The sequence below is a fragment of the Lycorma delicatula genome, chromosome 6 (assembly GCF_047948215.1).
Source record: "Lycorma delicatula isolate Av1 chromosome 6, ASM4794821v1, whole genome shotgun sequence".
Classification (NCBI taxonomy): Eukaryota; Metazoa; Arthropoda; class Insecta; order Hemiptera; family Fulgoridae; genus Lycorma; species Lycorma delicatula.
This window is the reverse complement of record NC_134460.1, coordinates 149,255,358-149,272,654: the sequence shown is the minus strand read 5'-3', so window position 1 is coordinate 149,272,654 and position 17,297 is coordinate 149,255,358. Positions and strand designations below refer to the sequence as shown.

The 17,297-nt window shown below is 30.5% G+C and overlaps 1 protein-coding gene across 8 annotated transcripts in view; it reads right to left on the bottom strand.

The window, feature by feature from the left end:
- Positions 1-17,297, bottom strand: part of wde (Fibronectin-III type domain-containing protein windei) — a 73,302-nt gene that overhangs the window by 20,224 nt on the left and 35,781 nt on the right. For 7 of the 8 annotated variants that reach the window (XM_075368816.1, XM_075368822.1, XM_075368815.1 and 4 more), the window contains exons 7-10: positions 13,906-13,998; positions 11,723-11,830; positions 7,991-8,225; positions 5,397-5,485 (exon numbers count right to left, since the gene is read on the bottom strand). In XM_075368816.1, the coding sequence (XP_075224931.1) occupies positions 5,397-5,485; positions 7,991-8,225; positions 11,723-11,830; positions 13,906-13,998 (525 nt within the window). The remainder of the gene's footprint in view (positions 1-5,396; positions 5,486-7,990; positions 8,226-11,722; positions 11,831-13,905; positions 13,999-17,297) is intronic. The other variant, XM_075368821.1, reaches the window with a different exon arrangement.

Here is a 17,297-nt window from a genome sequence, read left to right as displayed (position 1 = left end):
AACATGAAATAAAGCATTGTTCTTAAAATGAACATATAAGGGTTTCAATATATACACAAATAACTTTTTCATGAAAAAAATCAGTAATTTTTGTTATGCCAACTTGATTGCTTTTCTACAGCTAGATTTTTCATCAATTTCCAACTTATTACATTTCTATTACTACAAGTGATGTTCAATAATTAACAAGACCAACTGATGTACAGAAAGAAGGTTTATTCAATGAATTTTTTTAAGGGTCAAGATGGCAACACATATAATCAGTTGTTCGATCATAATTAATCTAAACTTAAACTCTTTTGGAAATTTACTCACGAATGTTAAAACAGTATGATGAAAAGTGTTTAAACTGCAGTAATGTGTATAAGTGGATGGAACAGTTTAATTCCAGCAAAACAAGTGCGACTGATCTCCATTCCTCTGGAAGAACCATTGAAGTTTTGACTACCACGTGCAGAAAAACCGCATAAATGATCTTATTTATGAAGACAGGCGACGAGTCAAATTTTCCCAAATTGCTAGTACAGCAAAGTCTTGAGCAAATTATCCAGATTCGCCCACCAAAAAAGATTCAAAATTCACACATCAGCTAGCTGGTAAAGTGATGTTGATGGCATTCTGGGATTCGCAAGGCCCAATTTTTAGTGACTATTTAGAAGAACAACGTATGTGAATAGTGAGTACTATCTAACATGCTCCAACAGAACGTGAGACCCGCAATAAGGCAAAAACATCAGGATGCTCTCTCAAAAGGAGTAATTCTCTTGCATGACAACGCATGCCCTATCATTCAGAATATGGGAAAAGTGCTAAGAAGTTGGGTTAGGTGGTGTTGCCATATCTTCGTCACAGCAGAGACCTCTCCCATCCGATTTTCATTTGTTAGGCCTGCTCAAAGACTTTTTATATGGCAAGAAATTTGACAACAACAAAGCAGTCAAAAAAGCGGTACATGAACGGTTCAAACAGCAAGGTAAAGACTCTATGCTGCAAGAATCAGAAAGCTCACAGAACGATGGGACAAGAGTCTAAATGTTGCTGGATTCTATGTTGAAAAGTAGTGAAAGTTTCATCATCATTGAATAAATAGTTTTTTCTCTACATCAATTTTTCTCATTAGTAATACAACGTCGCTTGTATAATCAGAATTTTTTACAAAATGGAATCTCTTGGCTGGTATAGGTAAAGTGCTAATCTTTAAATTTTCATTGTAGTAACCATTCACATAAAAGCCAATATTTTCATTAACAATGACAGAGTCCTAATTTAATTTGATTGAAACACCGTATCCACTTGCCATCCCACTCTTTTCCCTTCTTTCTTTGTTATCCCCAATCCACTTATTGTTAATTTCTTTTCTACCACTCAATTTCTTCAATGCCAACCAGTTTTCTTTAAGTAAATTTATAAAAAGTTTTCAAATACAAACAGCCATATCAGCAAACATATATATATATATATATATATATATAAATAAATATATATAAATAAATAATAATATATAAATATATATATATATATGTGTATATATATATTTATATATTATTATTTATATTATTATATATATATATATATATATATATATATATATATACTCTTCTTTCAAGCAAAGTTTGCTAGCACCAGCTACAGTTTATCCAGAAGAAAGTGCAATAGTATTTAAAAACTACTTAAGTTTCTCAAAAGCTCCTTTTATATTAGTCAAAGAAATGGAGGAATAAAGAATAAACCAAACTGACAAGAAATAATAAAATCATTATTATGCTTGGCTTTGGTTTTAACATCAACAAGAATAGTTCAAAATGATCACTTTGATATCCAGGAACTGAATTCTTATCATTTTATCCCGCAATCTTTTAAACTAAAAGTTAGATACATAATAAATAAAACAACCATTAAGAAAGTAGATTATACAGTATACTTAATTAGTACAACTTTTTATTTTTCATATTTTTTTATGAAATTCTTTTAAAATTTATTTTGTTTTTTCCCGATTAATTCACCACATAAGCTTTTATACAGGAATAAAACAATATTTTTAGAACATGAAATAGTCTATGAATACAAAAAAAAAATTCAACCCAAAGCCATGGAAAAACATGGAAATCACACTACCATGCTCTCATTGCATTGAGAGAATTTTCTTAAAAACCGAACTCCCATTCCTATAAAAATTTATTTATATACGAGTTATTAAGCGAAATTAAAATTTACAAACAACTGATTAAAATACTAAATAAATGTAGCATATAAATCCAGTAACAATACAGCTTTTTTTTTGCACACCAAAGAAACATGAAATAGAAGGGATAACAAAAATTTTGTAAATTTAATTTTTCTCATAAAAAACCATAATGCATTAAAACCTCAACATGATAAATATCACAACACAAACTTCTCAGCAAAACAAATGGCACAGATAAATGTAAAAAGTGTATGAATAACTATTCTACCTTTGTAAATACAACAGAATATCTGCAGTGATATTCCCTTTATTTTGGAAATATTCAAAAGCCCCTCAAAATTTTCAAACTAAACCAATCATAGGAATATGAAAAATAAGTACCGCGATATAAAAAATAATCAGTTACACTAGTTGGAACAACCACATAACTTCCAAATAATGCACAACTGATCTGTAGAAAAATTCACTCCATTAACATTTCTGCTTTCCTAGATTAAATAACATGAATAAAAATTATTTCTCTGCGTTTATGCATACAGAATTTTTTTTACAATGATTAAATATTTTAAATATCAGGCTCTAAAACTGTTTTAGATTCTGATAATCATGCTGTGTAGTAAGCAAAATATTTTGTCATTATAATTTTAATGAATAAATGTATTTCTGAATTCTATAGTCAGTAGGTTCTCTTAAGTTTCCCCCCAAAAAAATATATTAATGTAAATTTAAAAATGCTTATCATTAATACACTGTAATGTGTATGTATACATGCTACCAACTATTTCAATAGTTGGTTAATCTATTTTATGAAAATTGATCCGATTATGAAGTCTGTTAAAGTTTCTGATTTTTAAAGAACTGTTCATTAAAATGAACAGTTCTAATAAAGTTCAATAAATAGTTCTAATAAATATAAGTAAAAACAGTTCTAATAAATATTTCAATTTTATTTTAACGACTGATCATATGACTTTGCCAATAATACTTCAGGTCAATCTTCTATAAAAAAAGGAATATTTTACACGAATAGAAGCTATTAGAATAATCCTCTTTAAAAGTTCTCCTTTTAGGTATAATTTATTATTATAACTAAAATGAATGCTGGAGTGGAAGTCAAATGAATACAAAGATACTAACTCACATTGAAATGTTTTCGGGCCAAAAAATGGTACAATAAAGGCTAAGCAGATACACTACTATGCAAGACATACCAATTTCCACAACCCACCAGAAACATTTACCAAAACTCTTATCATACACACACACCCTGGTCGTCACAAAAGTCTCTAAATAAATGCTGTCAATTCATACTTCTAGACCAGACAGCAAAAAATTCATTAAGACTTAGATTTCACAATTTGGAGACTCAAAACATGCAACAACATAGTCCTTGCTTTTTATTGGTAAACTCTCAGTGGCCTCTCTTGGCTTGAACTGGCCCACAGAGATGGTATATCAAATCAACATAGTACATCGAATGCCATGTGATTCATTACAAATTAAAAATGCTGGGTCTGTTGGCAGTTTTAACAAGATTTATGCCAGTAATTTACACACTTTCCTTCTGTTTAAAAGCAAAAATAGTGCAGAACAATTGAGTACATCATTTGCACTTCTGTCTACAAAATACCGGTAGAAATATCTAACTAATAATAGCGCATCTGCCGATGTAAAGTGATTACAAGAAAGGTTATGTGACGGTCATTGAAATAAGGAAACAGCCTGCACGGATTCATTTGAACCATTAAACAGGGACCAGTCCTCTTACTATCTTCCAGCAGCATATCCCAGCTGTCCTTGGAAATTGTTATACTAATAGAATGTTTTCATATAGTTTAAAAATTCTATTCAGTTATTTTTTTTCATTGCCAAACAAGAACTGCCAAAAAATATTACATATATATTCTTCATCAATTCCTAGCCCAAATCTACAAAAATTTCACATTTTAGGATAGCAAATTCAATTAGTGGCCAACCAATGGCATGAAGTACAGAAAAGTTTACGGAACTACATCTAAAGTACCTGTGTAGCCAATTGTTTTGTATCTTCATCTTCAAATTTTGCTGGTGCAATTACTATCATTATCCTAACTAGATTAATTATTTTTTCACTGTAACATGCTTATTTCTAGTCTCTTTAATGAACCACTTCTGTTATCACATGATACTATTATAATTATAATAATATTGCAAAGAAATTCATGTTACTAGCATCCTTAACCAGCATCAGCAAATGCCATATGTAAACATCTACAGCAAATCCATTGTAATATACTCTGTATTTTTGAGTCATAAAGACTGTGTGAAGAAACAATATTACATGATGAATCAGCTGATGAATACATAAATGATAAACCATGAAAAAGCGATGAACTAAAAAAAAAAGTGAAGTTTCTTTTCGAAAAGCTTTAAAAGGTTTGAGGTTCCACAATAAATTGAAATTTGAACTGAAACTGATTCAAGAGTAATCACCACTGAAATTGAGACCATTATCAAATAGAAAACCAGAATAATTCAAAATTGGAAAAAATTGCATACCTACTAAGTGTAATTTATTTTTCAAAATGATACATGGTTAGCGATAACTGCTATTAATTATTTTCCTTTTTTAAAAAAATACTTCAATAACAGGAATAGATTCTTAATTCCATGAACATATATTTTTTATTTGTGAAGTTTAGTTGCATTTTAGGTTTTTAAAATTCAAAAATACAGTAGAAAACTCTGCCATAGATAAAAGAAATAATTACACAGGCATGCACAACATAACAATTTTGTTAACAAAATTAGGTGATGAACTGCATTATAGATAAACAAACAAATTAAGAGGCACTACTTAATTTCTATTTAAGAAAAATATTTTAATATTTTCTATAAAAGATCAAGCATCTAATCAATTTTAAAAAAATGTGCTCAATTAAATCTAAGAAAACTTTATTTACTAATAAAGTCACAGATAAGTATATTCATACAACTAATGTTCAGTAGTACTAACACAAATTAGAAGCATAAAACAAAACCATGCATCACAACCAACAAAGAATGCATAAATTACTGGATTTCTATAACACTATTATTAAAAGAAATTTCACAATCGTGAAATAATTCAGAAAAAAAAAATAAAATTACACAAACTGTTTATTACTTACTTACGATACTCAAATAAAAAGCAACTTAGAAATAAAAGAAAAAATATTTGATAAATACTTACTGTTCCAATGGCATTGCCACTACTTGAAGTTGTCAACTGTCGAGGTACTAATCTTATACCATTAGGTGTCATAACCCCTCTTGCCACATCTAAAAAAAAAAAGAAAAGGAAAAGAAATAAAACCTAATAAAGAAGTAGGTACTGTTGCCACACTTTTGTTCTTTCTGTTTTTCCTAGTTTCATTAAACTTAAGACAGACGAGTTAGAATGAGTTTTTCAGCTCTAAGTCCATTCCTGACAAAGTACACAGTAGATGAACAATCATATCTATCAATCAATCACACATGATATCATGAGGGTTACCCAAAACTGAATTCTAATAAACAGAAAAAGATTTCATTACATTCACAAGTTACGTAGACATTTACATTATTTCTCTATTTTGTCAAAGCTCACAATCAGAAACTTATTATTCTATAACACCAGCTTTAGCCAACCTTCAATCAAGAACACTGCCTTCTGAATATCTAGACATTATTATAAGTTTATTAACACTATTCATCAGATCCGTATCAGTTTCAAACCGGCATCCACATTGTATATACTAAAAGCCAAAACCCAGCCGAGTAAGATAAGATAATCAAAAATCTCAAGGAGAATACAATCTTGAGGGTGAGATCATACTCTTCATGCAAACAAACTTTTGATGAGCATCATGAGCTTAATTTGAATTGACTTCAGTCATTCTTCAAATCTGTGCTAATTTATTAAGTTTAAAAATCATGAAACAATTTTCAAACAAGTTTTATTTATTTTTTTTAATGAGTTTATGACTCACTATTGGCTTTTTTCTTTTCTCCTTCTAATCATGTACATCTGCAAGCAACTCTCCAAATTTCTGGGATCAAATTCTCACATTACCGCATACATAACAAATCATTAATGAATCTTGGTGGCAATGAATCTTCCTTCTACTTACAAAAAATTAAACTAGGCAGATTCCACAATTCAACAATTCCTGCTTTACCAGCCAGTTAGTATTGCAAAGGACAAAGTGTGGTGTAGGTAGCCTCTCTCTCTTTTTTCTGTTTTCTGTTTAGCCTCTGGAACCATAAGCTATTACTTCAGAGGATATGTATAATGTGAATGAAGTGTAGTAGTCTGGTACATCTCAGGTCGACCACTCCTGAAAAGTGTGGTTAACTGAAACCTACTGACACCTAACCACCAAATCAAATAACACCGGTATTCACAATCTAGTATTCAAATCCATATAAAAGTAACTGTCTTTACTAGGATTTGGCAGTTACTTTTATACAGATTTGAATACTAGATTGTGGATATCAGTGTTCTTTGGTGGTTGGGTTTCAATTAACCACACCTCTCAAGAGTGGTCGGCCTGTGACTGTACAAGACTACACTTTATTCACATTTATATATATCATCCTCATTCATCCTCTGAAGTATTACCTTATGGTGGTTCAGGAGACAGAAAAAGAATAGATAGTAGGTAGCCAGTTCATTTTAACAGCTCAAGCCATTTTCAAGAGAATTAAAAGTCAATTTCAGATTAGCATTTGTACTCACAAGAGAAGCAGACCATTAACACAGTTTACATCTATTAGTAAAAACTCTATAACATAATATGTATTACAAAAAAGAAATAAAATTTATAATTACTTGTAACTGTTTTAATTTTAGCAATTAGAATCTATATAATTTGATGTTCTCGCTTCCATTTGCAGAAATTGTTATGAAATTAGCTCTAACAATATTAATTACAATCATTTTTAAACTTAAGCCTCAGTAATATTTAGATTTTAGGAACAGAAAAGGTCTGGCTTGAATAAATAGTACCAAGTTACTAGCCAGGCTTTATATGCATCCCCCGACTAGATCACAGTCCTGGACAGTCTATCAAGCAAGTCACCACTACTCTCATCTTCATACAATTATTCGTACTACCAACTACTAGGAGTCACCATCATGGTACACTGATGGAATATGAGCAGCAGCTAAACAATTCACACCGTTTCATCCAAGGAAGAAGAAATACAGAGAACTTACAGAGGAACTGGCTCTGATCAGGGTAATTTGCTATCTCATGAAGAATCTATGTAAAAAGAATCAAGATTCTTCCATATGAAATAAAAAATTATCAAAAAGAAACCTTCAAGAAAAATATAATTAAAAATATTACAAGTGTGTCTGTCAAAAGAGAAAACACAATAGATAAGTAATTGTTGAAATATAATGCACAAATGCATTAGCCATGTAGGAGTAAAAAAGATAACTAAAAATGTCTATGTGCTAGTCAGTCAGGAACAGTTAAAATAACAAATTTTGCAACAGATTATCAAAGGTTCTCTCTAAAAAGCTAGTCATAGACGCCACCTAATTTTCTCCTGTATGTGTATAAACCTAAGAATTGATAAATAAAATCTTTAGTTTTATGAAAATAAGATTCTAATAACTGTGTAGTCGGACTGGATTTAATATTTTTTAGTCATTTTATTACTGCAAAAAGTCATTTCGTTAAAATAATCAGAGACAGAGATAAAAATTTATTACCTGTAACATAAAACAAATAATGACCAAAACGACCTAAAATTTGATAAAAAAAGCCTACACAAAAATTTGAACTCTCCACTTACTTTTATTTCTTTCTTCTTTCTCGGTCAGGTCGATGACTTCAAGATCTGAAGATGAATTACCAGGTACTAGTGTAGTAGAGACAACAGGTGACGCAGGTAATACGCGTTTATTACCAGCAACAACAGTACCGGTCGCAGAAGATGCTGGAGATTCGACAACATGATTTGTCGACTGAACTTTTCTATTAATAGTATTACTATTACTGATACTGGAACTGTTGTTATTAGGAGATAGCTGTAAAATTAAATAATTACTTTAATAAATTTTTTTGCAATCTTTAATAAAGTAATAGAAATAAAATTAACTACATGTTAATAAAAATCATAACAAATAACATACATGACACCATTTAACATCAAAAAAGTTTAAGTGCAGAATAAACATGTATTCACTGGAATCAAGATATTTGCCTGATTCGAAGACATTTAATAAAAATGAGGTATTGAATAAATTGATAAAACAACCTATAATTTAATTTTAAAAAAATAAAAAAATTAACATAAAGAGAAAAGTAAATAAGAGAAAAATATGAAGAAAGTATAAATATAACTGGCACTATTACTAAAACCACATAAAAAGGGTGAACACATCTGTTCAACAAATACGTATGCCAGTCTGTATGTGCTTCTCAGTTTTTTATACAAATCAAAATAGTTAGTTATACAGTATTGTAGTGTAATAAGTGAAATCAGATAAATAACGATAATGAATAATGATTGACTATGTGAGAGTAGCTGATTATTTCACAGTTGAACTTCGTAATTATAAAAATTCAAAACTAAAACATACACAAACTCCAGTGATAAAAAATACTATCTATTAACAGTAAGGATTTTTTTTATTACTGCCATTTTAAAAAAGAACTTCTACACTAATTTTTTCAAACGTATTATACATCAGAAAATACAAATACATGCTGTTTATTATAAATTCATTCAGGAGCAATTTACTTTTTTTTAAAGAATTATTCAAATAATTAGAAAGCGTTCTGCGGAAATGTTTGCAGCACAGACTGAATTGGTATATCACAATGCTAATGAATGATCTAAAGATTTCAGAGTCAAATCTGAAACCACATTAATTTTTTATCAATAGTTGGGAATGAATATAGTTATAAAGTTATTGTAGGAAGAAAAGGACCTCAATCATTTTTTTGAAATGCAATAAATATAATGCATTCATTTGATGAGAAAGGCAATTCCGCACCATACTCAGAAAGATACAAAGTGATCAAAAGTTTCCTAACTTTTTTTTAAATATTTTCATAAATATAAACAAGTGAACCTAAATTTGAAGAACTCCTTGCTATTGATTCTAACACCATTGCCACTCCTAGAAAAACAGGCCCAATGCAGTAGACCTCACACATCTTTAATACCTTCACTATCTCAAATCATTGTATGTAATAAGAGAATTTCAGTTTGAAAATAAGAAAGGTCTGCTAGGTGAGTAGGGCAGTAAAGGAAGCCCAAAGCAGTCATCTTATTTTCAAAAAAGGGCATGTGTGGGCTGCTACAATACATGTCACATCACAGGACACAAACTTTACCTACCCAGTGCATTTCTAATATCTCTAATATCTTCTGCTATCTCTGAAATGTCAAAAGATGCGATTTGAACTTTGAACACAAGTTCACCAACATAAGTGGCATGAATATCACTATATGAGAGATGTTCTGAATGCGACTCAACTGTACAGACAACATTAACATAGTCACCTAAATCATTTATAAAGTATATTGCTTAGGCAATGATCACAACACATCTTTTCTTCAATATTCATAAATGTATCTATAAGTAAAATTTAATGATAATTTGCTCCTCATGAATATAAGTAATTTCGAATACTGTATATGATAGCACAATTACAAAGAATGCCCGCTAAACAACACCGTTTGCTGCTACATATCAGCATTATATTTAAAAAGTAGGGAAATCTTTTAACAAAAAATATACAGTGGATAATGACAATGACGTCAAATACTCTGATAAATTTCAAGATTCAATGAGGATGTTTTAAAGCATATCCTACACATAATGAGCAGAGCAGATGCAATTTCACCTGAATAGAAGCTATGTACATTTTGGTTAACAGTTCAAAATTCAAGTTGAATAAAAGAGGGTTGTCATTGATAATATGGGGAATAAGTCCTACTCTTCAGGTGAAAAATCTTTCCCATTCATCGCATTAATAAGAAATATGCATCACCGTTTAGATTCATATTATTATGATAAAATCTAACTACAACATATCCCTTCAAAAGTACAGCAAACAGAACCACCAGAGAGAAATGGAACCATCTTACTTGCTGTTCAGGTCAATTCAATTTCTCTGAACAGACGGATGACACTTTGAATTCAAAGTATAAAAATATATAATGCGGTAGTGCATATAAAAAAATGTCTTATTTGCCACACATTAAAAAAAACCTTCACATTTACAATCAACCTTCTTAATAAAAAGTGAATATTCTAAAATTAAAAATCAATTTCTTTTTAACACATTAATCAAAAAATACAGTTCAAAAAGGCAAGAACTTTTACAAACCTAGAACAATAGTTTAGTACATCACTTTAATAGTTTGTAATCACTTACAATTATCAGAAACTAACAAATTAAAAAAAAAATTAAAGCTTAGTTTTAACACCTGACAATGATTAAGCACTGTTCAATATCAGTTCCTGCAACTTTGAATTATATTTTATGGTCAATGCAGATTTATTTTAGTTAACTTGCCCATTAAGAAATAAAAAGACTACAAAATAATAATTTAGAAGTAATAATACAGACAACAAGCACAATAATCTACATTTAATTAAGAAAATGTTAATAATAATCTAAATGAGTTTTAAATATGATAGATTGCATCCCTTATAACCTACTGGGAGTAACATGCTGGAAATTTAACTTCTTTTCAGATAGCAGGTGTCATAGGAATCAAAGGGCTGGGAGGAAGCTTTAAATGAGCAGCATGCTGGAAATCTTAAGAGTGTAAAAGAAAATGCCAACTGTCAAAGCTAAATTAAAAACAGTTCCCATATATCAAATTAAAAACTACCATAGAGATTTTCTGTTTTTCTAGCAAAGATACTAAAGACAATAAAATTGCAGCCAGCTATGTGCACCTATCACCTTTGCAAGAAAATATAAAAAGTTATTATTTATTCAGATTTATAACAGTAAACATAACAAAGCAATCCTTTACTTCATAAAGAGTATATACTTCATAAAGAGGTCAGGATATAAAGGATTAAATAGAAAATGAAAATAAAAAGTAACTGATCAAATTTCCCTTTAACCGAAATGAATCTGCAGTTATAAGCTAACTTAATTTAGTTTAAATACATGCAGATACCTTCAGTTGAGAATTTTAAAGAAAAAAAAATCTATTAAAAAAATGTGTATTTTGCAACAAAAAACAGCTGCAAATATAAAAATCGAACACAGTTACCTTTTTTAAAATTAAGTAATGAATAATTTAGAAATAATGTAAAAACTTTATACCAAATAGTCACAAATTTTAGTTAGTAAAAGAATCTTAACATTTGTAAATATTAGATTTGAGATATTTACAATAATACAAATTCCTCCTAATGTTTTAAAATACCAAAATTTTGTAAAATAAGTTTAGTACCTTCTCTAATGTTTTTTTTACAAAAAGTATAAGCTGGGAAAATGTACTATAAACAATTTTAAAAAAAAAGTTCTATATATTTAACTACAGTAATACCTTGGGGGCGATTTTTGGGGGCATGATACGAGGTGATGTAGAAGTACGGCTTGGTCCAGCGGGAGTTGTAGGGGTTTTCGGTGTTGCACCACCATCCCGTATTGTTGCCTAAAAAAATTTATCAATGCAACTTACACACTAACACAACATTTATACCGTACAATTACAAACACAATTTCACTTAATTTAAACAGCTTTGCTTCAAGAAATAACACAAGAATAAATATGCAATCTGGCAATCTGTCAAAAATGTACTTGTTTTCAGAAACATGAAAATATTTATAAGCAGATACAAAGGTTTTTCAGTAATAACTAAGCTACATTAAAATCATATTTCCTCTAATAATTTTGGTCATCTTTCATAATATTTTATGCAATCTTTAGAAAAATTATATAAATAGCATTATAAACCTCTTTCAGCTTCATCCAATGGCTATCAAGCAGATTTTAACTACTATAAGCAAAGTGTATGTAAGGTCTCAAACTAGTTTTACTTTATGAATCTTTTCTTGGTCTGTCCCTAGCCACTATCTGTTTGGTTCTATTAACAACACATTCTGATGGGGTGATCCACGAATATAACAAATTCAGTACAGTAAAAAGAGATGCAGCTGCTCAAGACAGCTTCATTAAGACAATTTTTATAATTCTGATGGCTGTAGGCCTAAGTTTATGAAAGCTGTACTAGGTACCTGAAGACTTCCGGAATATACTAAATCAGCTACCAAATAGTTTTCAGACCTGTCCAATCGTATTTATTATCTGTACAATCTTTTATTTATTTTTTATTACATATAGTGTTCCTAAAATGCGGGGCTGGCTATACTTTTCCAGATTCTACTTTTAAAACTAAACAAAAATATCTCTATTTACCAATTTTTTTATTTTTATATAAAAATTTATATCTCAAGTTCAGATAGACGAATCATTAATATTTGGTAAACATCTTTGTAATAAAATTTTTAAATTATCAAAAAATCAGGACTTAAATACCTTTGCATATTACAAAATGGCGGCCACATTTATTTTTCAATCAGTTATATCTCCATAAATATTAGTTTTATCAAAATGTATGTTTTATTTGCTAAAATACTAAGGCCTTTTATTTTGATTAAAATGAGATTTTTTTAAAATCAGTTATTAAATAGCAGAGTTATGGCAGAAGTTGATGTAATCTTGTGTCTGTTTTCATGTCCTCCACTTTACATTCAAATCGATTAAATATTAATTGTTTTTATTTATTTTTAATTTTAGTATTTCAAATTAATATCATATTACGTAATAATAATTTTCTCACAATAACAGACCTAATAATTATGAAACAAAATTAAAACATCAATTTTCTGCCACAACTTGACTATTTGTAAACAGATTTAAAAAAATAAATGTCAATCTGTTCAAAATAACAGGCTTAATATTTAAGCACAAACATACATTTTGATAAAACTAATATTTACAGAGATTCAACGGATTGAGTGGGTGTGTGTATATATATATATATATATATATATTCAGTTTTTCTCTATATTTTTTACTTTGTACATATCCTGCTAAGACACAATTAACAAAACCTGAATTACTTATATACGGGTACCTAGCTTAGACTGCTCCTTTACAAAGTTCTGTTATAAAATTTTCATTATTACTTTATTATAAACTTTATCATTCTTTTCCTTTCTGCCCTTTCCTATAATCCATACCTCGTTATCATAAAGCTTTACCCTACACATAAATATTTTTAAGAATATTTTTTTTGTTCTAGTTACATATTAGATACTATTACCAATTTTTTTCTACGCGAAAACTCTCCTTGACGTTCCAGTCTGCTTTTGAGCTCTATTTTACTGCATCTATCCCGAAAACTAAGATCATACAGATGAGAAATTTATTGTATAACATACAAACTGTTCTGTTGTAATTTCATATTCATAATTACACCATCTTTTCATAACTTAACTTTTACAACACAAAAAAAGATCTGAAAAGTGATGACATTTAGAAATGTATTTCATGATACCATGTATTTAGATTCTGGTTTTTTAGAACTTAAAAATAAATTAATTAATGGAATAATAGTTTGTTGTTTAATACTAAACTGCCTAACTATCTCTTACTGACAATAATAGCTAACATAATGCAGTTAAAACGATAGTACTTATATTATGTATATAAAAAATACTTACAGCTGGCCTAAGAATTCGAATGTTATCAGGCTGCTTCTGCTGTTGACTTCGATTCACTCCTTTCACTTTTTCATAACCTGGAGGTGGCGTAACCTTAAAAAGAAAGATTATAACTTTTAAATACACTAAAAATACTGTATCTAACAACAGAATAATATTGTAAAATAATAAAAAAACTTCTCCATCAACCATTTGACTAGATTATTGCTTTTCTCCACTCCTTCCTGTTTAGTGCCAATCTATCTTTGCCTCAACAAAATTACTGCATCCTACATTCTCACTTGTCTTTATTTATTACACAGTAGCAAACAAAGGGAATTTTGGTTCTGTTGTAGGGAATTTTCATTCTGCGGCAGACTGCTTGCTGTTCAGTATTTTAGGTTATTTTGTTAGTTGATACATAAAAAGAATTGGTGGTGTTTGTGCTTTTATAATTAATTCATTGTCAATTAGTTTTTGGTGACCTTGTAAATTTCTGTTATAAGTTTGTTATTCGTTTCTAGTTAAACGATGGATATAACCCCACAAAAGTGGTCAAAAATTGTTGCTCTGTCACAACACACACAAATGACTCAAAGACAGAGATTGTCAGCGAGTGTAGTGTGCAGTTAAGTACATTATACATGAAATCATGAAAAGATTTAAGGAAACAGGTTCTGTCTCTCCAAAGAGAAAAGGAAAATGCAGATGGAAAAAGAAAACCACACCTACACAGGATTGATTACTAATAAGAAAGAGCAGAATTAATTCACGATTGTTAGCTGTTCACCAAAAAGTCAGTCTCCAGTTGTGACTTGAGACCAGTAGGACTAATGTTTCCGATATAATAGTTCGAAGAAGATTGTTGGCAGTGGGAAGGATTACTTGGAAACCTAAAAAGAAGCAGTTACTGTCACCGGTTAAGAAGACAAGAATACTTCAATGGGCAAAGGAACATAAAGAATAGACTATTGAGATGTGGAAAAAAGTTATTTTATCAGACAAAACTCATTTCTTTGCCCAAGGGAGAGAGAGTAGCCTATATTAAGTCAGCAGAAATGAAGACTACTAGACTACTATGCCAGCACACCTGCAACAAGCTCCTAAACACCCAGCCAAAAAGATGTTTTGGGCATGTTTTACACATGAAGAGCCAGGAGCACTTATTTTTGCGGATGGGATGATGAAATCAGACCGATACATTACCATATGCCAAAGAAAAATAGTCCCACTTATGCAGAAGAACCCAGAACTCATTTTCCAACAGGACCTTGCACCACGTTGCACATCAAAGAAAGCAAAGAGTTCTTCAAAAACAAAAACATTGAATATTCTCATGGCCAGGGAACTCCCCCGACCTGAATCACGTTGAAAATTTATGGACCATACTAAATCGAAGACTTGGAAAAATGAATTCTACCACAAAAACTGACAGTAGTTCAGCGATAGAGGTTTGGTTTTGAGATGAAGAAATCAAAAATCACTGTTCTGCCTTAGCGGAATCAATACCAAAGGGTATTAATGAGACAATCAAAAACAAGGACACATAAACTATTAAATTTGAGTAATTTTAACTATTAAACAATTTTTCTTTTAAAAATAAAATGTTCTGTTAAAGATACTGTGTTCGGATTAATTTGTTCGACACTGTATGTCTTTCTCTACAGTTTTTACCTTATATACATCACTTAATGACCAAATTTAACTACAGGCCTTTATGGCCAGGTTCTAACTAAACCTATAAGAGGTCTGTTCAGAAAATAATCAAAATCTATTTTTTTAATCTTTATTATTAATTTTACAGATAATGTTGGTCCTTGTCCTCTTCAAAGTATTCCCCTCCCCCACTCGTACACTTTTCCCAGCAGCGTTTCCACTTCACAAAACAGTCCTGGATAGGTTCATTTGAAATGCCCTTTAAAGTCGGTGATGAATTTGCTTTAATGTCATCAACTGTCTCAAAAAGGCATGTCCTTTCATCACAGATTTAAATTTTGGAAATAAGAAAAAATTGCAGAGAACTAGGTCTGACAAATAGGGAGGCTGAGAGAGGACAGTCATCTGATTTTTGCCACAAAACTGACGAACTGACAAAGCTGAGTGTGCAGACGTATCATCTTGGTGAAGTAGCCACAAGTTGTCTTGCCACAACTCTGGTCTCTTTATGCGGATTTTTTCATGTAACTGTTGTAAAATGCCTTGATAATATGCACGATTCATAGTTTCACCTTTAAGCAAGAATTCAAAATGCACAATTCCATTAAAATCAAAAAAACAAAGAGTATCACTTTCACACTGGATTGAGACTGACATGCTTTCTTGGGGCATGGAGATCCTTAGCCGATCCACTGTGATGACTGAACTTTTGTCTTGATGTCATAGCAGCAAAATCAGCTTTCATATCCCATTATGATCCTTTGCATGAATATTTCATCGTCATTGGCTTGTTCAAGAAGTTGCTGACAAACGTCCACTTGTTGTACTTTCTGCTCATCAAACAAGAAAAAAAAACATTACTGCAACTCGATATGTGTTCAATTTTTCAGTCAAAATGTCACGGCATGATCAGATTGAGATGCTAACTTCTGCAAGTTCTCCGACAGTCAGTCTGTGATTTGCATGCACCAGATTGTTCTATTTTCTGAAAGCAGGTGTCATCAATTGAAGTCAAAAGGCCTTCCTGTCAAGGGTCATCTTTGATCAACTGACAACCACATTTAAATGATTAAAACCATTTGTTACATTGCATAGAACCCAGATCATCTCTGTAAGCTTGTTTCAAAAGTTGAAATGTCTCTGTGAAAGTTTTCCCCAATTTCACCACAAAATTTTACATTGTATCATTGCTCCTGAAAATCAAACATTACAGAAATAAGTACTAACACCAACACACTGCACTGAAGTAACAGTAACATAAAACCTAAACAAGATATCAACAATTCCTGAACATGTGGTTGTAGAGGTGGTTATGCAGAACACAATGCTGCCAACCACACATCACTAGAAGTCTCTGTTGGCACGTAATTAAAAATGTTCGGTTATTTTCTGAACAGATCTCATTTTACAATATTTTCCACAAATTTCTCTGACCACCCACTATCTTAAAACATCTTTATTTTCTAACATTCTCTGAAAAAAAAACCACATTTCAAAGGCATCTTTTTCATCTCTTTTCATATACTCCACATATTGCTACCATAAAGAGCCACATTCTACTAAAATACAATTTTTGATGCTAACAGTGTTTTCTTTTGATTTCTACTTTACTTTGTCCATCCTTTGCCATTTTACTACTATGGAAACAAAATTCTGTAACTTCTAGTACAATGTATGATCTATAAACTAATATTATTCAACATACATAAGGCCAATAAACATCGAGACATACATCAGCCATGATGATCAGAAAATGG